At 41.4% G+C, this 26,430-nt stretch overlaps 1 protein-coding gene across 5 annotated transcripts in view; it reads right to left on the bottom strand.

Moving 5' to 3' along the window:
- Positions 1–200: 200 nt before the first annotated feature.
- The window catches only part of GRK5 (G protein-coupled receptor kinase 5), a 180,694-nt gene continuing 154,464 nt past the window's right edge, over positions 201–26,430 (bottom strand). For 4 of the 5 annotated variants that reach the window (XM_064514295.1, XM_064514294.1, XM_064514297.1 and 1 more), the window contains 7 exons: positions 23,372–23,409; positions 22,462–22,551; positions 20,935–21,143; positions 12,161–12,298; positions 9,673–9,810; positions 8,668–8,799; positions 201–7,836 (listed from right to left, as the gene is read on the bottom strand). In XM_064514295.1, the coding sequence (XP_064370365.1) occupies positions 7,738–7,836; positions 8,668–8,799; positions 9,673–9,810; positions 12,161–12,298; positions 20,935–21,143; positions 22,462–22,551; positions 23,372–23,409 (844 nt within the window). In that variant the 3' untranslated portion in view covers positions 201–7,737. The remainder of the gene's footprint in view (positions 7,837–8,667; positions 8,800–9,672; positions 9,811–12,160; positions 12,299–20,934; positions 21,144–22,461; positions 22,552–23,371; positions 23,410–26,430) is intronic. The other variant, XM_064514296.1, reaches the window with a different exon arrangement.

Raw genomic sequence — 26,430 nt, 5'->3', positions numbered from 1 at the left:
TTAATTTATTATGAAAATGATTTGTTGACTCAGTTATGAAAGACATCTTTTAACATTGCTTTAGCAGTGTCTGCTCTTCTTATAGACTACAGTATTAGAAGTGCCTAAAAACATTTAATCCTGGATATGCTCTTGAAATTCAATCAGAAGGATATTCTGTGTATGTTCATATAGCAAATATGATTTTTAATTTTTAAAGCAGGTGAAAAGACTAACTCTAATATGAAACGGCAATTTTACAATTTAATTATTAGTCAGATATGGGCAACCACGTGATAGTTCATGAAATCTTTAGGTCTATCTACATTGCTCAGAAACACAAAATAAAGTTTTTACATCCTTCACCTTCAAAAGGCTAAAATGTTAAGTCTTTTAGAAGAGTGTCCAGTATTTAAAAGAAATGCAATCAAGGGAAATTGCATTCAATACACACGAAGTAGCTCATTTGAGCTGGCTACTAAACATATTTAACAGCTGCGGGGTGATGAGGAAGGAAAACACATTTGTCATCCAGCCACTATCTGAAATGTTTCTTCTCTGGGAGTGAATCTTCTTCAGTGGCCTGCCAATTTTCCAGAAAACCTGGAGTTCCCCTTTGGAGTCCTTTGCTTCCAGGAATGTGGTTACCTCTTTTGTGTCCATAGATGGGCAGTGAGTTGACCTGATGTTTACCATGCATACATCATCGTGACTGTACACAGCAGTTCACTTAATTGATACCTAGGAATTCTGTTGCAGGCTTGGCCAAAAAAGAGAAAAATTGTGAAGCTGAACCAGTGAATGTTATTTTGTTCCCTTCTTCATAACTACTTATTTCCAATATAAAAAAGAGGAAGTGTTTGTGCGATTGCTGAAATTACTAGCTAGCTCTTAAATAAGAAATGAATACTGGAACATTTGCACTGTCATCTTTTGTTGGAGGTGTCTTTACAGAAGTGAAATGCATCCCATTTCAGCATCTCTGAGGAACTATGACAAACCAATAACAAAAAAGAAGCCTTATTTACAAGAGTCATTTCCCTAGAATCATGTAAATAAGAGCAGCTATATCAAGCCTATTTCACTTACAATAAAAAAAGATTTAATATTGATCTGCTTTATTCATAGACTACAAAGTGCTTTCCATTGATAGAGAGCATCACTCCGTGTTTAAGAATTGGAAAACAAAATTGCATAGGGGTTTGCCTAGGGCAGTGAAGAAAAACATGGGCAGAATAGGAATACAAGCCACCGCTTCTGGCTCCAATACATAAATCAAGGAGAATACTTTTACACAGGCAATTGTATTCATTTTAGTGAATAGGCTGCAATCTCTTTAAAATTGTTTCTTTCATAAAATCCATTTGTCAGTACTCTAGCTCAGCTGATCCAACAGCAGCATCTTGTATTTGTATTATCACAGAGATGTTTGGGGGGGGGGCGTGAGCATATAATACTGTAGCATGCTGTTGGCTTTCTCCTTCTTCAGTGACTTCCCTAGAGGAAATAAGATGCAAAGTACTCTGGAACAATTTCTTTCTCTTTTCCTTTTGCAGATAAAGACAAAAAGGTATTACCAGCCAGCACCACATAAATGATATTGAGTATTTCTAAGAGAGATTGTCTCCTACCCAGCACACAAAGTGAAGAGTCGTTTTAGACTTACGTACTCTTTCTCTCATTTAGCGCAAGGGTAGCAGTAGTTATTATTCTTATTCTAAATGGCTAGTAGTATTTTAAATTGCAGGTCATATTTGTGGAAGGTTTGACACTGACAGCTCTGGAATCTTCTGTTTTCCGTGTAGTCATTGAATGGAAACAGCTTCTCCCAGTCTTCACCGCCAAATGTACCTCCCTTCAGCCTGAGACAGACTAGGACAATCCTCAGCAGGAGAATCTTTTAGTCTGTTCACCACTGGACTTCTCTGCTGCAGGGCCAGACAAGAAGGCCAAGTGGTGTTTTTATGAAGCTGGCACCTGTTACCTAGGTATCGATTATTTTTATTCTGGACTCCTTGAGCTTCTGCAGGTCCTTTTGTGCTTCATGCTACACACATTAAGGAAGATGGTCTAGATCCCTAGGGGCAGACTAACCGAAGAATGTTTGTCCAAAGCAAAATCCAGTCTTCTCAAAGATCGTATGGAAAATGCCTGGAAATGTCTGATGCATGATTTTGTCTGCACTGAGATGCTTAACAAGTGAATATTACGAATCTGAACAGAAAACAGTCACAACTAACTGTGGACCAAAGGTTGAAACAGCCGTATCTTGTCCACAATGAAGTCAGGTTTCACGGGCCAGATCTGAGCCACCCATTCCACAGATGTCCATGAGAAGAAGCAGCTATGCTATAAAGGTGTGCATCTCATTTACTGCTCTTCCAAAAAAGTCTATGATGAGACCTACCTATTGAGGCTCAGATATGTGGGAACACTGATCTGTGCAATGGCTGTTCATACAGGCTGAACGGGCACCTACTTGCCTCTTTGAATTGTTACATCTGACTCGCTCAAGCAGACAATATTGCCTTTGAGCCGTGGGCCAGACCCTCTACTTAATATGACCTTGAGTAATTTCAAGCTACTCCAGAAACTTTGGGTTTCATGTGACCAACCAAGGAAGAATGTGATGTATAGTAACTGCCATTTGACACTTAATGAAGAGACACATTTAAAGGTAGGTTTCACACTGTACTTCAGTGCTCATGGCCTCTCTGTCTTTTTTTGTCCTCTCCTGGTATTATGGACTGGTTTTCATTTTAGCTGTGTCATCGTGACTGAAAAAAGTTAACAGCAACTGGATTTGAAATGTGAGGCTTGGACAGATAAAGAGTCCAGTTTGCAGGCTGAGTTCTATTTGAACAAAATTAAGAATCAGTGTCTTAGAATAAGACACTAGCAATGTTAGTGAAGTTTGGCAACCTATTGCTTACAGCACTGCTAGCCATAGTTTCTAGGGGAGGTGATGACTGTAAATTGAGACAGAATCAAATTGTTACAGGCACCTGGAAGTGCCTCTGAACTGTCAGTTACCAGGAAGCTGTAATCAGTAGGGCCAGATGAAAACTGCAATACTGAATTCTGCATTTCACTAACATTCAGTTTGATCTCCAGTACCTGTTTGGCTTGATTATCTTCACACCTTTTCTATCTTAACACACACATTTCTGTTCAGGAACAACATCTGAGTCACAGCCATTCTTGTAAAAAACCCTTTTTAGATAATCCAGGTCAAGCGTGCGTACGTAAGGGTTTATTATTTGGTGTTTTTCCTTCATTACTCATAAGTCTAAAAAGTCTGTCATCCAGCGAGAGCAGAAGACGACTGCTACAAGACTTAAGTAAATCTTGAGGTACCATAGAAGATGAATAGAGAACTTTTGAATCATAAAGCTCATAGTTTGATAAATGTTCATCAGACTACTTAGTAAAGACTTAAAAATAACAGACTTATTTGCACAATTTAGGATCAATATGCAAAAGTTTTCCAACTACTAAAAAGAGCTATATTTGCTCATCAGTCTATTTAAAACAAACAACCAGATCTAAATTTGTCCATTTTTCAAAAGAAACTGTATTGTAATTGGGAAGATGATATAGAAAATTAATCAGGCTGGAAAGGTATTAAACAACTACTGCTTTCTACTCCTTTTTTATGCACAAAGCCACCTCAAAAACTATTCATGCTGAATCAAAATGCTGCATACTCCCTTGTAAATGCTCTCCAAGGTTGTATGATGAAATTACAAGCCTGTTTTTTCCAGAATTGCTGAACACTCATGGTTCCCAGTGTTTCTTCAATGAAGTACAAGTATTTGACTCCACGGAGACAAATTTCAAGTGTCTGTGGGAGCCTGGCTGTGCAGGGGATTGCCTCAGTAGGGCTTCAGCCCTAGAGCTGTGTGCTGAAATCGCACCTGGTCACACAAAGGAAGTGAAGAACTGTGGTCTATCCTGGTCTTGGGTGTGAGATGAGCTGAACAACAACAACAACAACAACAACAACAACCACCACCACCACCACCACCTGCACAATTTGTTATTGTAGGCAGACCCTGACCAAAAGATTCCCAGTTTGTCAGCACTGGTGATGTACGACATTGATTGAATCTTTCGAGTCCTGGATACTGAAAGTGTATCACAATACTGCTGTCCAAGCATCATAATACTGTTAAAAGTTTTGCCTTGGTCTTGTTGTCTGTCTTTCCCTTTACTCACTCTCTGCTCCCCAGGGGCTGGGACTTCATTGCAGGATTGACTCTTTAGCACAAGCTGGACATAAGAATCCTTATTCCACATCATCTTGAGGGTTCAAGACATGTAACCATAGAATAATCTCCTCCAAGGATTTACAAGCTCTCAGGACTCACTGAACACAGCACTTGTCCACTCCAGGATTTTGCACTGTCCTTGTGTTCCTACTGCTAATATTCTAGAGGTGCTGAATAGGGAACTGTCCCAGTATAAGGACAGCAGAAGGGGCAGAGAGGAGCTCCATTCTCAGGACGGATGTCGCCCAGGGCACAAGCCTGGAATCCTGTTTACAGCCATACTGAGAGAGAGTATCCATTTCCAATAATCATGTCATTTGCTATCATTCACTGTTGTCTTATCAAAAAGTCATCCACCACTAGTTAAAACTGATCACCTAAGAGGTATATGGTCATGTACAATCTATTTGCAATTTGCTCACCAGCTTTCAGTAAAGGCTTTGTTATAATTAGGATTTTATTTCCCGAAAGAGAGATGGTAAAAAAAAAGAAGAAAATCTAGTCTTCATGTGACAAATTGCTAACATGTAGAAAATGAAACTCTTGGGTGAAAAGCTGTGGTCTTATCAGCTTTATCCCATAAAACATTGGGGAAACATGAAACATGGGCTAAGCCTTCCCACAACCCCCTTTTTCTCTCCCCCAGAGTGGTAGGTAGATATTATCAACCACATTTTTCTGATGGGAGAATATGCTTCTCTGTTGCTGCAAAGTGAGATAACGGCAGCGGTGGAACAAGAGCTTAGTCCTATGCTCTAGCTGTCACCCAGCACCCCCCTTCCCTGGCATCTATGCACAGGACAAAGTCAGCTGGCAGTGTACAAACATACTGCACACAATACTGTTAAGAGGTGATGTCTTAGAGTGATTAAAAACAGATTAGAGTTGCATGACATTAGCAGTTGTCCAAGAACTAATGTGTGTGCCTTGTCTCAGGTACACTGATATACACCAGTGGTTTGGCTAAGATCTGTTCTTCCACTTCTCACCTACATTTCCTGAAATGAGGTGAAATCCCATGTGTCACTGAAGAATGCCTGTGAAAATCTCCCAGAGCAAGTGTGTCTTTATCCAAAGCATGTTAAAATGACCGATCAGGTTCTTCTTGTAGCTTTATGTCAGGCTATGAGAACGGAGCTACAGGTAACAGGCCTAGTTGCTTTCACCCCCCGCAATATTTCATTCCCCTCCTGAAACCATTATAGTTTCAGTTTATGGCTGATCCAGAGAGAAAATTACCCATAACTTTCATCTCCTCCTGTCTCCTTACAATCTCGCACCTTGCTAAGATCTGCAGTGCCATCATCTGACATAGGAGAGTGGCTGAAGCTCTCCCTGAGCGCCGTCTACACTGGGCACAGGGATTTTCTGGACACACTGACCTGAAGGAAGAAGGGAAACGGATTCCTGGTGATATTATGGCACATTTACAGAGCTTCCCTGCATGTCTACCAATGACCAAGAAAACCGGAGGCTTTTGGAATGAGGCATGCTTTCATCTTAACATACTTTGCTCCTGATAAAGGTGCCCAAGCATCGTCTCCCTTCTTTGACTTTTTTCAGCTTTATGCAAATTCTGACCCTGTTCTATTTCTCCCCCCTCATGACCTCAAGCTGTTTTAGTAATTCATGTCACTTTCTCATTCACAGCTTTGCCACTACTAACCTGCATCTTCTTCCTTTCTGCACTGGCCAGAGAGAACATATATGTGACAGTCTAATGAATTTCACCTACTTAGACTTCTGCTGGAACAGTGCTTCCTTGTGCCCAGGGATAGCTGCACTATTAGCTAACAGAGTTTTAGACACACCAGGCTGACCATCAGATGTTCCTTATTGACACAAAAGTGTAAAATGATCAGTCCTGTCTAGCCAGCGTTGTAAAGAGCATGGTGAACCAACCTGTTTTACAGAACACTTTGGACTATGTAGACCTTGTCTGCACTTGGGGGACAAAGTTTTTCCAATTCCTCTTGAAGGGAAGCAATGATATTTTATATCTGATCTGGCATTCTTAATAATAGATACTAGTATACTTGAGAAGACCATAACTTTGGTGCCTGAGGTACTGCTACTGATCCTGTTTATACTAGCGGGAAGAATGTTTTCCACAATGGTTAAAGGATCCTGGACAAAGAATGATGGAACCAAAAGTGGGAGCTATTATTTCATAATTGACATTTTATTCAATTAAGTTGAGGTCTTAATTGAGGGGATGAGACATGGTGTGTTTGACATGACACTTCACACATAAAAGAACCCTAAGTGCAGACACAACCTACAGGTTCTACTACTGCTCAAAAATGGAGACAAGTAAAATAAAAATAGATGTGATGTGACATAAGCAGGTCAGATCCCATTCTGAACCTCCATAGCTCAGCTCTAGAAAGCTGACATGAATCTCATGGTCAGCACAAAACAGACTACTGAATTTCTCTCTTGCTACCTGCTGGATATGAGCAACTGTGGAAATGCCTTGAACTTCTGACTGTAACACTGAAATCACTTAAAATTTTGCTCTTATTTCAGTGGGTGCAAGTTTCAAGTCCTTGAAAAACAAATGATCAGTTGCTTTCCTGGTCACCTCTCATTCAATTTTGTTCTTTCTCTCACTAGAAACAGCACAAAAAACAGTGAAGGAAAAGGGCTTAAAACAGGGTTCCCTTTCAAACCAAAAAATTTATGATGATCTAACAGCATAAGTAAGTGCCAATCTCAGCTGTGCTGGTCCCATGACATCACAAACCTTAGGCATAGCAAGTCATATTCTTGAATGCATCAAAGCCTTATCAGTATCTTTTAGCATTTAATGTGAAACATTACAAATTAATGAAGTGGAGAAATGTATGCAGTGTTGCTGTAAACCAAATATACCAACGTAAAATAATTAAGAATAAACTGTTCCATAAAAATGCATGTCAATAAAACCCAGTCTGATAAAGTGAATATGAATAATTTTCTAGAATTACTAAAAAGAAGAATTTCTCATTTGAGGCTCTGGAAGTCTTGAATCACATTTCTTTTTCTTTTTAAAAAAAGTCTTAAAACACATGGCTTTACAGCTGCTGCTTGGAAAATATACACCTCCAAAGTCTGACTTTCATTTAAATACAAATGTACAAAATGTAAACTGAGACAATAGAGAAATTTACAAAACTTTTCTTTAAAAATAACAAAGACAAAATTCAGTTCTAGCATGATGCTATTTAAATACGTGCAAGTAGTCATGTTCATTGAATTTCTATTGCAATGTTCTAAACAGACAAATTTGATTCACACAGTCTTGAGTGCCACCTCCAAAAACAGACCTGAGTGGAAATTTCTTCTTGAAATGTGAGGCTCCACCGAAAGGAATGGACAGAAAATCTCCATTTTGGGGAGATCCTTTTTTTCTCTTCACTCAACGGTGGATGCTCTCTCCTCCGTAGAAGCTCCATAGATTATAGTGGAAGGATGCAACATGTTGTTTCAAAAAACTCAGCTGGAACTAGCTGCTTCCAGTGGAGTTTGAACTTACATGATTTGAATTTATGTGGTGATTTAAACTGGCCTTTGAATTTGGAGAACTCCTCGAATTGTTCTGATGCTGTAGAAAGAAGAAAACAATAACAAATCAGACTCACAACATTTTTTTACCCAACATTGCTCATTTTATGGTCATATTGTACTAACTGTACTGCAAGATTTGTGTTTGAACATCCCTGGATGGAAAATATGCCTTCACTTTCTTACCTGTACTCTGTCTAGGTCAGGAGGACCATGGGAGTTCTTGAGAAATGCAGAGAAGATGACACAATCAAGCTCCAGGAGTCAACTCAATACACTGTAAAACGTCAGTATCTGCTAAATCTGACTAATGCAGAGGATACCTGCTAATGCTTAGGCATCGCTTTAACCCTACACAAATACATTGATCTAAGAATGTTATCTGAATTTGCAAATGGTATCATGGTGCCTCATGAAAGCTGTATGTCATGTATTCTCTGGTCTACTCCCCTCTCCAGGGGCTTGGTTTCTTGCCTTGACTATGTCACTCAACTTTTACATTTTCATTTTTTTTAAATGCATAAATCAAATGTTTTTACAGGAACTTATCAGAAACATATAACCATTTTCAAAATGTGTTTAATAAAAAACCTAGCAGACCACTGAAAAATAGTCTGTGTGGGAAGTTTTCAAGCGCTGAAAACAAATGTGATGAATAATCCTGGGACTTCTAGTGGTAAAAAATCACAAGAGGTAGATGGGAAACCTGGGACATGCAGTATTAGTCAGGGAATTACCAGGGAACTGTGACAGCCAGCTCTCTCTAAGACATAGTGTCTTTTTTTCCAGCAGAAATACCACTAGAACATGGCTGTGACACTGGGCATCTAGACTACGGGAGGCTCCTCGTGTTAGTCATAAAAGATCTCACCTGTCGTTTAAATATTCTCTGTAGCAATCCTTTCTTGGGTGGCTCTGGGGGGTAGCTTTTATTTAGGTCTGGTGAAATAGTACCATTTGGTCCAAACACATTTAGTTCTTTGAAACACTCTGTTTCTATCATCTAGTGAAATACAGTAAGAAAGAAAGACAGAAAGAAAGAAAGAAAGAAAGAAATGATCCATCAGCATTAAATATACTCCAGTAGTGCTAGGTTGGTTGTTCAGAGTCAGGATCAGGATCATCAGCCGCTATTAACAGCTTGGCAATGTGTTAGGAGAGTTAACAGCTGAATTCCTGTTGGTGGCTACAGAAGGTAAATGGGATATAGGAAAAAGAGAGGCTAAGTCTACTCTGTATGTTTGCACATTGGTGCTAATAAGACTTCTAATAAGAAGTTGCCTGATAAAGCTTTCTATTCTTTTCTTCTTTTTTGCTGGAAAATATTAGGTAAAGACAGGCACACTCACAAAATCCCAGTTATTAGCAACGCTCCACCAAAGGGGATCTGGCGTTTGATCCACACTTGGACTATGAACTCAGCATCTGGCTCTGTTCTGATAGCAAAGACCCAAGACCGAAAACCCTGGAGCAGTTCAAGATCCAGAGTCAACTGGTGCAGCTGGGACCCACTGCAGATACAAAACAACGGATGAGATCAGGATCACAAGTGGAGGAGGCTCACACTGAGATTGCCATCCCTCCTGCGGAAGTTCTCCAGAGCTGTTGTCAAAATGCCACTGTGGAAATTCAGGAGAAGGAAGTACAGTAGGATCCTTGCCAATTTACACAACGATGCAGAGCCAAAAGATACAGTCACCTGAACTTGACATCTGTGGTACATTATACATCTTGAAAGAGTCCATTTGTAACTTATGAAAGCATTAGAGTCTGGCAAGTTAGCCGGTAGCTATATATTACTGGAAAGGTACAGCTCCTCTTAAACCATCTGTGTTAGGGGTTTTATTGGGGTAATTTTACTATGATACATCCTTACCTCATTTTGCCACGGAATAGAGACTGATCCTGTGGAAAACTTGGAATAGAAATCATCATCTGTTTGGTCCAGGTTTACTCCTTTCACTGTGGAGAATTGCTCGATGTCTAACACATCCTTGCAATATACTGCTCTGGGCTATCTCAGCAGGAAAAGAAAAAACAGCAGGAGAAAAAATATTTCTGAATCTGACCATGTGCTTTTTTATTCACGGATTCAGTCAAGTGAGAATGCCTAACAACAAGTGACTATTTGCAGCCTGCTTTTCTAGACTTGCTCTGCCCGGATGTTTATCATCAAAGGCTGACTTGGCTTTAAGCTTGTTAAGCATCCTACTTTGAAGTCCTTAAAGCATCCACGCAAAGTGGGTTTTAGTCATCCATGTAGCATATGGCTAAGAGGTAAGGGAATAAGGACAGAAAGAGTAAAAAACAAAAATCAGTATTTCAGCAGTCTTCTCTTTTAGAGAGGGAACAAGAGAAAAATGGAAATGCTTATGAATGACACACTGGAGATGACTCTGAAATGGTACCTCGAATAGAACTGTCATTCTGCTCAGATAGCTGTGGGTTTTGCAGCTTGAAACTTTAAAGGAATGTATACTAATTGCTAAGGAAAACAGAAGAGGTTTGGCATTTTTCCATTGTTTTTATTAATAGCTCAGCTGCTGGAAGCTGTCCAGGATCACCTCTATTAACTCTCTTAACTTGGCTGCATTTCTTCAAACAAATAGTCAAATATCTTTACCTTTTTTAAACTACTTAATTTTCTGGGATGACAGGCAGGACTCTGCAGTGACTCCACTTTTAGCTTGTATTCCAGCAGTCAACCACAAGAAGCAGAAATACTTATCCCGAGTTATCGTTATAGTTAGTGTGGCTATGTGCATGCCTAGAGAGTTCCCATCGGCAACACAAAGTTACGCCTTTCAGGCACAGGAGTACCTGAGGGGCAGCTGGTGGGACTGCCCAAACCTGCAGAACTCAGGCATACGTTGAATTTTGCTCTCTTTGCATGGTAACATGGCTCTAAACCCAGGGGTCCCACCATGCAGTATTTTATCTAGAACTGAGCAGTGTGACCAAACCAACCAAACTCATGCCTGCCGGAAGACTTGCTGGAGGCTGCAGCCCTCCACACCCATGATGGCTGCAGTCCACAAAATTCTTGTGGAGACAGAATAATCTAGAAGAGGATGGAGCGGCATGGGTTGGATTACGACCTCTGCCACTGCCTATATAGCTTTGGGTGATTCAGCTGACTTCAGTAAAGACTTGGAAACCTACGGATGAAGTGCCGAGTAATTTAACTTAGGGACGGCCCTCGAGTTCCCAAGAAATAGCCATAAAAATTTATGTGCCTCTGCTTTAGCAAATACATCTATAAGAGGTGCCTTCTAGTCCTTACATGCCACAGTTAAGCTTTTAATACACTCTGGCAAATCCCAGATTTGAGCCCAGAATTTTCTAATTTTCTACATCAGAAAGAAATAGTAGCTTGTCTCCTGTTTCGTCCCACTGAAGCAGGTCATAACACCATGGGCTAATTGGCAGGAATAACTAGGCCTCATAGTAAAATGTAAAGCAACGCCAGAGCAGCTAAAGTAAACTTTTGTAGCTTTCAAACCACTTTGGTTTGGTAGAGTTCACAGCAATGTGAACAAAAGCTGCCAAGACGTTACTTCCGTTAATATGTTAAAATGGCAGTGTTTACTTAGAGCCATATGGAAACTTTAAGGATAGAAGGCCTCCCCAGAAAGACAGGCCTCCAGGAGGAAAATAACCAGGTAATTCTGTGCACTGGGATAGAGACCTATGCCACAAAGGGGTGGAAAGTTTTGTTACTGCCAATGCAACCAAGATTTTCAGTATGTGCAAGACTGGTGCGTAAACGTGAGGAAGGAGGTTCCACTTCCCATGAACACTAACAAGACCAAAATGCTATCTCAGGTCCAAGCACTCTGTCCTAGGTGATGCTTGATACCTGAACTTGGTTTGGACTTTCTGCAAAGAGTGCCTGCTTTCATAACGAGCAGTCCATTCCTCAGTTCCACAGAACTTTGGTCTTCTTAATTCTGGTCTCACCTCTGTGTATATATCTATGTATCTAGATCTGTATATTTGGCTTTCATTGCTGATTTTTCTGAGTACCATCTGGTTCGGATCGCATTACTCCTATGGATAAGTTTGTGAACTGAGGCATGAACAGATCGGGTGGTGTTTCTAACATCACACAGGAAGACTGCAGTAAAGCAAGTGAGAATGAATCAAGTCCCAGGTTAACACCGTAACTACAGGCCCACCCATCCTGCATGCACATGCATGTCTACACAGCAGCTCTCCTCCTCCTGACAGCCTCCCCACTCCTGCTCCACTGCTTGTCACATCGTCCTATGGCTGCTACCCATAGAAGACAGCTCTAAGAAAGGGATGTTATTTTAGAAATAAATCTGTAACAGGCCAGTGGGTGTTCTTTCCATTGTACTCACATCGGGGACAAAGGGAGGATCCAGCATTCCTGCTTCTAACCGCTTGAAATTCATGCTCTTGAAAAAGGGGTGTCTCTTCACTTCTGTTGCACCTTCCCCTTGACATCCCAGCCGCTGCTTCACATCTTTGGTGAGGAGCTGAAACATGCCCAGAGGAATGGTAAGGAAGTTAGAAAAGTGAGAGCCTCACAGTGATATTTTTTTCTCCAGGGCTGTTATTTTTCTGAATGTGTCCAGAGAGGAGTACAGAGGCGAACTGTAATTGTTGTTTTGTAAAGGCTGAAGTTAAATGGATTAGGATCCCACTGTTCTAAATGCTGATCATGAAAATTACCGGCTGTAAAGTGTTTATGATCAAAATAGAGATTGCTTCTTCCTCTTACTTGCAGTGAGCACTTTGGAGAAGAGATCCGGCATACGCTCACAACATATATATATATATGTATATATACACATATTTATAAGTTCCCATGTGCTTTTTCTCTTTTTTCCCCCCATGTTACTCTTGTCATAGTAACTTTCCTGTGTTGCTTAGGCTGGGTTACTTCACCATCAAATTGGATTTTCCCCTACCCATTGCAGTATATTCCAGTATATCACATCACACATTGACCCAATCGTTTTTATTTGCTAGCCTATCTCTGTAGAAGTCAAGGGGAGTTTCGTCCATGGAGCTACATGGCTTCACCAGAAGGCACACCAGTGCCCCACTATTAGTAATTATCCTTAGTTCAGCCTTGCTTGTTTTAAGAGAAGGGCAATGCCCCACCTCTATATGCTACAGCAAGTCCTGTCTACTTGGTGGGAACGCTTTATGGAGCATCGGAGACTTACTCAACTCAGCATCCTTGGTCTATTACATAAAAAGGCCTGCACAGACACAAACACACAAAGAGGGTAGCAAGTCAGGACCAAAACTCCTGGAGGACCTTCCGTGTAAGGAGTAAGGGACCCGCTGGCTCAGTGGAAAACCAGCACTGGCACTGACTAGTCGGTGGATAAGGAGACAGAACATGCTGCCAACTCTTGACCAAAATGCCTCCTCTTTTAAATCATATTCATAGAATCAAATGGGCCAAATCAATGTTTTAATGGACAGCATCTAATAGTTGAAGAGAGACAGAACTCAGCATGCAATGACTGGTGCAAAAAGATCGTCTCCACCTGGGAGAGGGGCTTTTCAAAATACACCACTGATTTCAGGCACTCTGCTGAAAAGTGAAACCAAGTGTGGTTCATGAATTTGCTTCCTTTTACTCCTTCCATTCATCTTTAAGGAAGCCTGCATGGATACTTTCTTAGCCAAAGCAGGGGCTACGTTAGCAAAAGAATAACTCACAACTGATTAGGATTTGCCCAGAGATTTCGATTGCTGTTAAAAAGATGCCTATCTCCCTGCTCAGTACAATGGAGCAAATGAAATGCACTGCAAACAGTCAAAAGCTTTTAGGTTAGCTTCATTGCAGCCTCCACTCTGCAGGACAGACTGAATCCTTATGCTGCAACTTCACCGGGAAAATGAAAACACTGGCCCTTTTCCACAAGACAGGTATGTCTCCTGGAGTCCGGCACACAGTCAGGCAGACACCCCACTGCTGAACTGCCTGATTTCCAAAAGGCTGCCAGAAGGAAAGGGCCGAGCCTGCCTGCACGAACAGCAAGGCTGCGGCGCGGCCCCACCGCAGCTGCAGCCGGGGGGAGAGAAGGGGGAAGGGGGAAGCAGGAAGCAGGAAGCAGGAAGCAGGAAGCAGGAAGGGAAGGGAAGGGAAGGGAAGGGAAGGGAAGGGAAGGGAAGGAAGAAGGGCAGGAGGGAGGCGGCGGGGCCGGCGCTGCTCGGGCGGAGCAGGGCAGCGGCTGCGGGCCGCGCCGCCGGCAGCGCGCCGGGGGCCGCCGGGGGGCAGCAGAGGAAAGGGCACCGCACCGCGGCCGGGCGATCCGCTGCCGGCCGGGCGGGGAGCCCCTTGGGAAAGGGTGCTGACGAGGAAACAGCCTTGGAACAGCGTTGGAGGCTCTTCGCTGGGCGGGGGACGACAGGGTTCATGCCTCACCTCCTCTCCCATCGCCAGCTTTGCTGCTCCAACACTGAAATGCAGTGACCGCTCTCACTCCCCCCGCCCAGGGGGGCTCTGCAGACTGCGGTTAGCAACCCCCCAGGCTGCCTGCCCAAGGCGACTCGGCTCCCATGTTGGGTTCCCTGAGCACCTGAGACCTGGACAGTACCGAGCCCAGCTGGACAAGTCATTGGGTCTCTTACTAGCTCTATGTGAGAGCCAGGACAGATAGCAAACAGCAACTTGCCTTGCAGTGCCTGCCTGGGGCTCACTCAAGAGGCAAAAAGTTTGGGAGGGTAGGAGAGAAAGAGAACCATTTTGGGGGAATAGGAAGAAAAATCAGGCACAGCTCTGGAGGAAGATGGGAACACAGAGCCAGGCAGCTTCCCTGCTAGGCAAAGGTTGTCGGGAGATGGCGCTTCTAGGCTTTGCACCTCAGGGTATGCCTCAGTTGTTGTCTCAGCCACATCATCTCGATGAGGAAGAACCTTGAAAGGACTGTTTGTTACGTATGGGAGGTCTGTAATCTTTCCTCTGGTGCCTGCCTAGCACTGGGTTTTCTTGTGTTTACCCTTGACTTACAGGGTCACAGCTCTTTAGGCTTCTCTGAACACTGCTACCCCCTGAGCATCAGTGGTTTTCTTATCTGGCTTCCACAGCCTGCTCTGTAAACACCTCCTCAGTTCTGCACTTTTTGCTAGGGGACTCATTTCCAACCTGAGATATCAAACGGCTTTCGCAGAGTGTGCCTCACATATGCAGCAGACTGTCCTCCAGACAGTGCTGAGCAGGCTACAGTGGCAGAGGCTAAGCAGCCAGAAGGAATTGTGAAAGGGATGTTGGGACATAAGCGAAGAGCCTTCTGCTCAGCTCCTTCTGCCTCAACAGTAGGAGCAGCAATAGCCAGAGGAGACTGTGAGGATTGAGGGATGGGTGGGAAAGCCAGTGGTTCTGGCCATAATGCAGCTCCCAGCTTCCAAAAATCAAGCTCCCTTTCTTCCTCACAGCTTCCTCTGCCTCTGGTCCTGCTGCTGTCAAGGTGATGATGTCTGCTCTGACTGGTCACCAAAACTGTAGAGAGAAAGCAGCTCTCTGGACTGGACTGCTCTAGCACCCTTGCTGTTGGTCTGCATATAAATGACATGCATTCTTTAGATCAGAAATATATCCTCTGGAAACAAGGTCTTTTACACCTGAACAAATGACAGGTGAAGAGAAGTGTCTCAGATGTGTCAGTAAGACTCTGCCTGGAAATGGTGGCTTCCTTCTGTAGAAAGTGACCCTCTCAAACCATACCTGACTCAAAATCACTGTACTGGCAAAGCTGGTGGTTGGGAGCGTGACTGATTTGAGCACTGGCACTGGATAGGATCTTGGAAACATTGCAAGGAGTCTGTTTTATTGGCTCTGCTTTCTCCAGGGGAGGTGTTCTCAGAGTCTCCATGACGAGGAGGATTTGAAGAAGCATTTCTATGCCTTGCCATCCCCTGAGCACATAGTAGATTCATGTGATACAGCGTCATACAAATGCAATTCATTCAAAAAGCTCTTTCTCACAGTACTTCTCTGGAGCTTGCTTTCCCTGGGTAGAAGGAAGGTCGGATGTTTTACTTTTGAATCCTTGCATAAGACTGAGCTTTCATGGTCTTGAGGCAAGTTTTCTTTCTTTTTTTTAATCACAACAGGTATCTAGATCTAGCCTATGTCAAAAAGATTGCTTTGGAGTTTCCAGACAAGATCTGTTTTGTCTTATTGCTGCTAGGCAGAGAAGACAAGAGTTGTATTAGTCTTCTGTTGTTATGCTGAGAGGACTTTCCTGACAGGTGGAAAGAAGAATCTGGAGGCTGAAGGAACACTTCTACTACCCTTGGCTCTGACACACTTTTGGAAATGGTACCTTGAAGTGCTCAGGAACAGTGCTGTCAAGGAGCAAGCTGCAGTTGGAAGGCGTAGGTTTGGACTTGCCTGTAGGTGATAAAGGAGTCCTCTGCAGTTTCTGCTCTGCAAGTCATCTGGGAAGGGAAGAAAGGGGGCTACTTTCCTGTCTGTGCAGCCAATAATTCTGCCTCTAAACTAAGCAGGAATACTAAGCTAATCTGGGAATTTACCCTTGTCAGCAGTCATCGGGAGAGCCTGGTCAGAGGCTATAGTGGTTGAGGACAGAAAAAGAATCTCTGGGGATTCCTGGGTTCCTCAGTGATAAACACAGGATATTTTTCAGTAACCTCTGATCAAGAAGGAATTCTCTGGAGCACGAATGTAGTTGGTTGTGGGTGGCTGTCCACTGTGGACTGAAAGACATAAGGGGAACAGGCTGCTGAGAGTGGGCTGGGACTGCAAGACATTGTGTTTCTGGGAGAGCAGTAAAGGTGAGATGCTCAGAGAGCCACTACACTGGCACTAATGCACCAGCAGAAAAGCACAGGATTCACCTGCAAAGCTGAGCTGCTGGGAAGCTGCTGCCTACCTCCTGAGGAAGGTCCCAGCATGGTTACAATGAAGAACAGGTAAGAAATTCAGGGAATTTTGTAAGGAATTTCTTATCTCTGTAGCTGCAGCCAGGTCTAGAGATGGCAACAGATAAAGCCAGACACTTCTCATGGCTTCTGTCATGGATACCAAGAAATAGCATGAACTAGAATATTTTCCAGAAGGGAAAGTCTTTCCTTTCTCCAGGGAATAATGAATCTTGTACCATTTCCTGCAGCTCCAGAAGTTTACTGCACTAGTTAACCTGTGTATAAGCCTGAAATAAACATCCCTTTTGGGGATCTGACCAGGGAAAGAAAACGGAGATAACAGCTGTATGTTTTCAGTCATCTCTACAGTTTTGTTTAATTTAATTTCAAAGGATGCATTTAATATGAATAGAAAGCAGAACAAAAGCAACTACATCAGGCTAATGACAAGCCCTCCTGGGAGGGCAGTTTAATGACCCAATCAAACATAATTTAAGTACAAGTCTACAAGCAAAGCCTATGGAGAACCCAGAGCTACAGATCAGAAGATGGCTTTGGTTATCCAGCCATGAGTGGAGTTGATACCAAGCAGCAGCACTTTTTGTCCTGGTAACAAAGGCTCCAGATAGCATTAGGTGTGTGTAAATGAGGGTAGGATTTAGTCTACAATGACACAGAATAACTAGAATAGGACTTTCAAAGAAGAATCTTGAGTAGCAATGGCAAACTTACATTAAAGTTATTTTTCTTAATAGAAGGAACTCTCTGATACTTTCATGTCACTCATTTGATCCCAGCTGGGAATTTATATTCTGCAATGTCTGAGACTTTTTTTCTGCTTTCTTTACAAAAAGAAACAACTGTTGTGAGGATTGCTAAACAAACAAACAAACCCCAAAGCACTGCTTTATTTATCCGCATGTAATCACTCAGTGCATATCCAGATAATACTGTGTGATAAATAACTCTAAGTCCTAAGATGTTTGTTCTAATGACAGGAGTAAGAAAATTTTTTGTAGGGTAAAGTGCAAAAAAATTGCTGCTCATGAAAGGCAAAGAGGGGAATGGTAAAACCACCTCCATTGACCCAGTTGGTCGGATAATTTTAGGGATCGCCTAGATAAATTTAAATCCTGAAAAAAATTAAACATACTATTTTAAACATTTTTTAAGAACAGGAAAATAATACTATGGTCATCTCTCAAATAATAAATAAATGAAGATGGTGGTTTGGGGACTGAAGATGCTAGAATGACATAAAAGGCTGTGTATTGTTCTAGTTATGCTTATGATAATCCCAGCCCAAACTCTGACTGAAGAAGAGTCAAAACTCTCTCTGGCATGGATGACAAATAAGCTTATAGCAGAAGCTTACAACAGAGGATTCTATTATTATTAGCAATAACAATAATCATCATTTGAAGAGCACCTTGATGTGTGTGAGGCGCCTCTCAGGACAGAGAAAAGAGCAGTTATTCCTAGGCAGCACTAATGAACTTTAAGGTGTAATAATGTGTGAACTAGTTGGTTTCCAGAGATGAAAGCAAAGAGGAATAAATACTAGCAGTAAGATGATGGAGTGTCTGGTGGTGAATAAAGAACTGAAGAGATTCATTTTAGGAAAAAAGAATCCATCATCTTTTAGTTAGTTAGGGAGGCACATCAGGAAGGAAATGGAGATACTTTTTGTGGAGTAAAATGGGAGCTGTAGGAATAAGAAGTGACAGGGAAGGTAGTCTAAAAGTGCCTGTAGGAAACACTGACAAACAGCACACTGACAGAGTGAAGAAGAGCACAGCAATAAAGGCCTATCCAGTACTATTGACTTGAATGCACTTCGAGTCACATCCTTGGATACAAGACTGCACTTGTCAGGGAAAACATGCATGTACATCAATGAAGTACAAGTCATAACAAACAGGGAGCATTTCTTAGAAAGACTGGACTTTTTCACAGAAAAATAAACATGAAGCAGTTATGTTATATGGGAACTATGGGTTGGGGAGCTTCCCAGAAAGCCAGCTGCCCCTGTTCCTAATTACTTATTATTCATCTCTGTTTGAGTCCAAAATAAGGGCTGATTTATGGGAAATGACTTAGAAATTGAGACATGGAAATATGGGATGGATGATGATTAATGGAAGCTATGATATGTGCCTGCAAACATGCAAAAGGCACAATCATCCAGGAGGGGAAGGTTGAAGTGGGGTGACACTAACGGGTTTTCATATGAGTAAGTGAATAAAGACATATTTCCTGATGGTGAGGATATCAGATCATGGGGTGAGCTTTGAAGAGAAGGTATGAGAAGGCTGACTTTACCTTCTACAACTTTATGCTTCATTTTGCAGGTATAATGGGATCTTAGTTCTTCCTTTTTTGTTTCCTTATAAGATACTGAGATAAAGCAACAGGGTTCTGTTTTTCAGTATAAACAACCAAATGTGTTTGAGAGAAGGTATTTAAATCTTGGACTTTTAACAATATCACTTGATAGTATAAATGACTTTTAGATGGAGAACCACAAATTCCATTATGCTCAGTATCAGAAGTAAAGCTCTTCCAAACTTAAGGCACAGTAATATAAATGTATTAATGCTCACAAATGATAGGGCTATCTTTTGATACATCAAGAGTTTGCACTAATCACCTAAGCAAATATGCCACATGATGGGACAGGGAAGCAGTAATGACCAAGTTGTTAGGAATGATTTACATACAGTTCATCCTTGCCTGAAGCAATGGAATGAACTAGATGACTTCTTGAGGTTCCCTGAAACCATAGTTTCTATGGCTTGAAGATGAAAATGACCACTACAGTATAATGACTTTCAGTGTGTACTCTCCTGTAAGTGGTAGGTCATCTCGAGCACTAGCCCATCAATGCTAAATTTAATTCTACTCAGCTTTAACTTTTCATGGGCTCAGTTATTTTAGTGTAAATTATACTTGTATTGTGCCTGCAACAAGAATATCATTTTTGCCTCACAACATTTCCATTTCATGTACAAACTTAACACTATGAAGCACACAAACGCTCTGCCACTCCAGCAGACTCTGCTCCTTACCTGCTGAGAGTTGAGATGCTACTAGGGAAGAGATGGCAGGCTGTTTGAGCACATTAAATGGCCTGTAAGGGCCTGTGGCTGTCCTAGATCCTCTCATGCTGACATCACTGGGGGCTCTGAATCTCAGATTAAGGGCAGTATATGGCCTAGAGTATCTATCAAGAGTGATGTCAGTTAATTACTACCCTGGGGATTCAGCAATGAGTTGGTGTGCTGTGAGTTAATGACTTCCAGGCATGATACTTGGCAAGGCTACCATTATTATTTTGCAAGGAGACTTCAGTGTCCCTCAGTGAAGCCAGCCAACCAGAATGTTGTTGATATGCTGTTTGCTTGCTAGTTGCACAAGATACTGGTGAAACTCTCACTACCTATTTGTTGACCTTTCCTTCCTTTCATTCTCTCTGTACCAGTATACATTGATATGTCAGTGTCTCCAAAGGAGACTTCACTCTTTAGCAAACAACATCAATAATAAGGCCACATCCCTTTCCAAATTACAATTCAGCCTTCTAAAGATGGGTGTTGACAAGACATTGGTGAATTCAGACACAGCTTTGAGATTTCTCAGAGGGTTTGATGATTTCCATTGTCAGACAGGGCTATTGTGCTATGAAAATGACTCCCAGCTGAAAGGGTGAGAAAATATTTTAAAGGACAGCTCAACAGTATTAAAAAAAGCTGGATACCCTGACACCCTGGGGGAAAAGCTGCTAACAAAGTTAGTGAGATGAGGTGGGACAACATTTGAGTGTCACAATAATTTCATTGCACAATCTTTGTCCTGCTTACCCCCAGCTCTCACCAAAGACAATGGAAGCATGGGGTGTTCAGTTCCTTGCAGGAGACACTGAAAGTCTTGCATCATCAAGTCCTTTTTATTTTTTCTACAAGTTTATAAAAGTCAAAAATGCATTCTTGACTGCAAGCTAACATTCAAAGTCTCATGAGAATAGATACCGCTCTCTTTGCCATAAAACTTTGGAGAGTCCTCAGTATGACTGTGATGAATCTAATGGAAGAGCAAGCCCAAATAAACATAATTTGAATGAATAGAAAATGCAGTCATCCCATCAACAGACGAGCTGGGTTAATCCTTGTCTCTGAAGCCCCTGTACAGCACTGCATTACCTGTCACACCATGTTGGGTAGAGCTGGCTAATGAAGCTGCCACACTGGACCATCAAGCCCCTTACCATTTTACAGATGGACTTGGCCTCCTCAGAAAACTTATGGGAGTACACTTCTTCTGTCTCCAGCACTCTCCTGTCCACTTCTTCCCTCTTTACTTTCTCTTTCCTTCCACGAAATGGTGATTGCCCAGCAATCATTTCATAAATGAGACAGCCTAGCCCCCAGTAGTCAGGGCTGAGTGTGTATCTCTGGTTGTTCAACACTTCTGGGGCTGTGGAGGAGAAAGATGTGTCTTGTGAAAATGCTTGACGTGTACATAGGCAAAATCTAAAATTTCCAACAGTCCCATTTTGGTAACTGAATACACACACACACACACACGCACACAGAACGGCGGGTAAAATATAAAAATACCTCCTGATTTCTGTTGACTGATTTACAGAAAATGCAGCATGCTACATGCCATGTTCATATACAAACTCAGACCAATTAAAAAAAAAAACAAAAACAAAAAGAAGTTGAAGCTAAGTATTAAGGAGGGAGCCCATCTTAAGAGTCCTTCCAGATTTCTCCATTTAGAAAAGAAATGACATACAAACACACATCCTGTAAACAACAGTGACATTTCTCCAAAAGCAAATTCTGTCTTTTCAGTGAATTTATAACTTTTTTCCCTTTAAAAGCAAAACCATTTGTTCTGTCTTGCAAACATTCAGTCTGCCTCAGGCATACAGTCACTTTCCTGCAGGCATGCTACCCTCCATACATGGGTACAAATGAACAAAAACACGCACATGCGCGCGCGTGCACACACACACACACACAGTGCCCACAGACTTACACTGAGATAACAAATTTTAAAAATGACAACAGATTTGCTTGCTTGCATTAAAGTCTCCATATGGTGTAACAGTGGCTCACATCAGTTAGTTTCTCTTTAGTCAAATAAGTGAATTTGTATATACGTATACGCGTATTAGTCAAATAAGTGTATTAAGTGTATAAGTGTTTTTATTCCAAGAAAAACGTCCACACAGAGAAGGCATGGAAATAATTACATTGAGCTTAGAAAACATATTTAGTTAAATCGGGGAATGTTTTGTTTTACCGACTTACAAATCTTGTGTACAGGCTCCCTGCGTCCAAACAACATAGGTGCGGACTTACCCACTTCATGATAAACGTTCAAATACATATGCATGGTATATTACCTTTTAACTAATATACAAAGTAGCAGCTAGAAAGAGATCTCTTCTTTCTTTTATGAACATAACCCTCCTAAAATAAATCCATGTTACAGTAACTAGAAAGCCAGGTATTGTCTCCTCTTGTAATTTGCTTTGCTGATTTAGAATTATAGACCAGTTCCACAGCAGTTTCTGCCAGTCTCATTAAGAGCTGCTGTGGTTCCTCCTTTCCCCCACTTCTGATTTCCACTGGCATGATTACTTGGCGGGCTGCCTCAGGGAACTGAACCAGCTGAATGTTAATCTTTTTTTTAATTTTTTTTAAGTCTGCATGGCAGAAATATCTCCAAAGTCCAAATAATCTCAGTAAATTATCAAAAAGATGAGCTACTGAGGACTTACCCATATACCCCACTGTTCCTACCCTTCCACGGATTGATTCACCCTCAGGAATTTTAACAGCTAGACCCAAATCAGATATTCTAATATGACCTGGAAGGAAAAAAAGAACCAAAACAACACAAAGCAGATATAACAATATGACTTCAAAACAGCCAAAAAACATAACTGTTATCATCACTGCTATACTCTTGCAATTTACTGTTCTGACATTTTAAGAAACAGGTGTTCCGAATCACTGAATTGGAACAGTTTCATTGATAAGAAAAAGAGGAATTATTAAAGATGTTATAATGCAGTGAAATTAATTCTAACAGTGAGGCTGAGGACTAGAGTGGATTGTGTTGGATATTTTAAAACAAACTGAAAAAAGGCAATGAGGAGCACACTGTAGGGAAGTATCTTGAACTGATCACAGTGGATGGATGGGCTGACCTAAATATGTAACTCTGTGATGGCTGAAGGGGCTACATCTGGTCTATAACTCAGCATGAGATTTGATTATCGCTGCCTTCAGCAACAAATAGGTACCTGGCTTTGCATAAAATGAGAGTTGGCTCAGCAAAGGATGAAAGTACTTTTGACAATGGAGTGGAGAGCATAGATTTAGAAATCACCACTTCCTTTTTATTGTGTCAGCCTTGTCACAATAAGGATGGAAAAGCAATGGAGAAAAGGCAGACGCTACTAGCTGAGTCCCTGAGTCAAGAACACACCCTGCTGTGCAGCATGGCTGCTTTGTTCCACCCATGCAGCAAGTTCTAGTACTTTATCCATCCCAAGACAGAAATATTAATGTATATTGAGCCTCTTATTCACGTCAGAGCATTATTTGCCTTTGTGCAGTATGTATCCTAAAACTAACTTAAGCTACTTCACTATGAGAGAATCTCTGTAAATCTCTCAGACTTACCATAATCATCTAGTAGGATATTTTCTGGCTTCAAATCTCTGAAATGAAAGATAGCAGTTTTTTGTATGAAGCTGGTTTTGATAATATAAGCACAGGACAATGCTCAAGTGCATTTATTACCAGTAATAAACCAATTGGGTGTCAACTCATACAGTAAGGAACTCATGAAACCAATACAACTTTCTACAACTTACTTCACAGATAGACTGAAATTATATGTCTCTTTCTAAACTGAAGTTACATTTTTTCACTAAGCTAGGCTTTTACTTCATAATCCACTCTATAATGGACTCATCCATCCCATCAGTAAACCCTACAAATGAAACCTTGTAATCAGTCCTGTGCGTTGTTAAAGCTCGGTAACATTTCCCATTATAAAATCTTTTATTAAAATAAAAATACTAAAAATTTTAAAATATTTTATTTGCATATAAAAATGGAAATAGTAATCAACTGGGGTCAAATTTTCTATGCATGGTGTCTGACTTAGGCCAAATACGCGATTGTGTGTGTATGCACTTGCGCACATACATAACAGTTTCAGTGAAAATAGTTCAGCTAGCTTGGAAAGTAAGAAGGGGGGGCAGGCAGAGGAACACTTTGCCCAGATTGAAATTCTTCTTACAGGCGTTTGTGAAACTCTAGTGCCTCTGTGGTTTGGAGCCATGCCTTGAAAATTGGCAAGGTGGTCACTCTGATGTCAGAGGTGTGCCTTTTACTGTTCCTGTGAGAAAAAAAAAAATCCCAAAGCTGGCCAAGGTATAAACTTCTGAAAAATCTTAGTTTTCATATATTTAGCAGAGCCTTGGCGTGTCATTTGTCTGCACCAAACTTGCTCCACCAGGTGCTGCTTCTAGATGCTGACCAGCCAGCCATGCTCCATGCCCTCACTTGACCAAGGCCACCCTATCCGCACCTGCGGAGCCGAGCCCAGCTTTGCAGCTGTGGCTGCTGTTCCTGGCTGTATTGGGCTACTGGCAAACCAGGAACCAGAGAGCCTTCTTTTAATGCTCCCCTTGCAAATGTCCAGGCATAACAGAGGGGAGACATAACCCGATTTTAATGCAGAGGGGGAAAAAAAACCAGACTGGGAGATGGGACCTGAAAGTGTGAGGGCAATGACTGGGATTGCTCTGTTGGGAGAGTACAAGAAAGACGATGCGATGGCTGCAGCAGAGAGGGAGAGGGCTGTGGCTGGCTGGTGAGCCTGAAAAAGGGACTAACTGGGCAGGGGAGGCAGGGGAAAGCATATTGCTACAATTCACAACATTCTGTCCGGACTTTTATCTGATTGACTCCTACTGAAATGCAGCATTTAGCCTGGTGCAAATCCAAGAAGTGTTTGGCATTGTCTTTTTTAAGGCCTCCTTGCATTTGTGAACCAGCTTGATTTTGTTAGCTTCCCAGCAAGACACATTTCTTTTCAAAGAGCAACAGTGGAGTGTATAAGAGAAACCCTCGCAACAGGACAGCTGTGCGTTGCACAGAGCCTGTGCAGTTTGCCCTGTGTTTCAAATTGTACTGCTCCAGTGCCTTGAATTTTCCTGTAAATTGAATTTTCCTGTGAATGGAGAGGGGTATTTTATAGTTTTGACAAGGCTGAGTGAAATTTCAAACCTATCTTGCTCTTATTTATTATTTGAAGCAAGAACATAGAGTACTGTGAACAATCTCCTCTTCTTGCTTGCTTCAGACCTTCTTGACCTCTCAAGATAAACTTCACTGAGTGCCTGGTGGTACCAAGTCTACTTTTAAAATAAACAATACTGAAATATGTGAAGGGCAGCTGAAAGCTGAGGAGAATCTGTGAATTAGTTTAACATACCACTGTGGGCTTTCCCTCCATATCAGCAGAAACCTTCCAATACTGGAGCACCATAGTCTAGGGTACTTCCGACATTTTATTCTGAATCTCTTAGGAACTATTTCTTTGAAGAACTGAGACTTCAGCAGCTACTTCATCTTCACTCCAGCAGTTATTAGTCTCATTTAAAGCTGTAACTATGTCTAAATGAAAAGGGTTTTGCATGCAAGTTCAAAAATGATGTTTTCTTTGAATAAGAAAAGAGGCTTCATGAGGACTCTGAGAACAGCAGTTTAGTCCTTACAGTCCTTTGTGATTTGGGGCAATTAAGGCAGTCTTTCTTTCTCCCTAGACTTCAGTTGTCTTTTCTGTTTTCAGATTTCTAGCTCCTCTAGATCAAGGACCACTTCCTTTTCATGGCTAACACTTGAAAGCTTCAAGGAGGAATGTAATTTTTGTACTGAAATATCTGGAAGAAGTAAAAACACTCTGTGGACACAGTTACATATAAGGATACTTCCATATGGTATAGCTTATTCCTCTTTCCATATGTAAAGTGGCCATGCCTAAACATACCGAAACATATTTATACTGCTGGTACCACACCCATGCTAGAAAGGCTACACTATATTTTACCAATATACAGGAGAGCATAAACAGTACAATTCACCACAGCAGACAAGACTTTACTATATGTTTGCATAATGCCTAGGACAATGTGATCCTGATGCTGACAGGTTCTTCCAGGCACTACTGTTTATATATATTTTTAATATATATATATAAAATTAATATAAATGTTATATAATATATATTATTTTATATATATATTATTTTATATATACTATATATACATATATACACCCCCCCCCCCAAAAAAAATATAATGTTGGTTTAGTTGGCACAGGCTCAGAAGATTTTTCCAAGGAACAAATATATATAATTTAAGGAGGACCAGAATCTTATTATGTTTGCTTTCCATGAACAATTGACCCATTGACCTTTATTAGCATACTGCAGTTAAGAAGTGTAATGTAAGCTCTATGTTCGGCAAAGGAATTCTGAATTATGTATCTGACTCCGATCCTGAAACCTGGCCTGGTTGTTATCCCAGGTCCTGTAAGCAGTGTGTTTCAGCGTTCCATGAAATGGGGAGGTATTTTGGAATGTTGTGATTTACTCACAAGGATTCTGTTTGTAGAAAACAAAATTAAGTCTAAGGAATAAGTGTTTTGCTATGAATTATTCACCTGAT

Source organism: Dromaius novaehollandiae, chromosome 6 (assembly GCF_036370855.1).
Source record: "Dromaius novaehollandiae isolate bDroNov1 chromosome 6, bDroNov1.hap1, whole genome shotgun sequence".
Classification (NCBI taxonomy): Eukaryota; Metazoa; Chordata; class Aves; order Casuariiformes; family Dromaiidae; genus Dromaius; species Dromaius novaehollandiae.
This window is presented reverse-complemented; position numbering and strand designations above follow the sequence as displayed.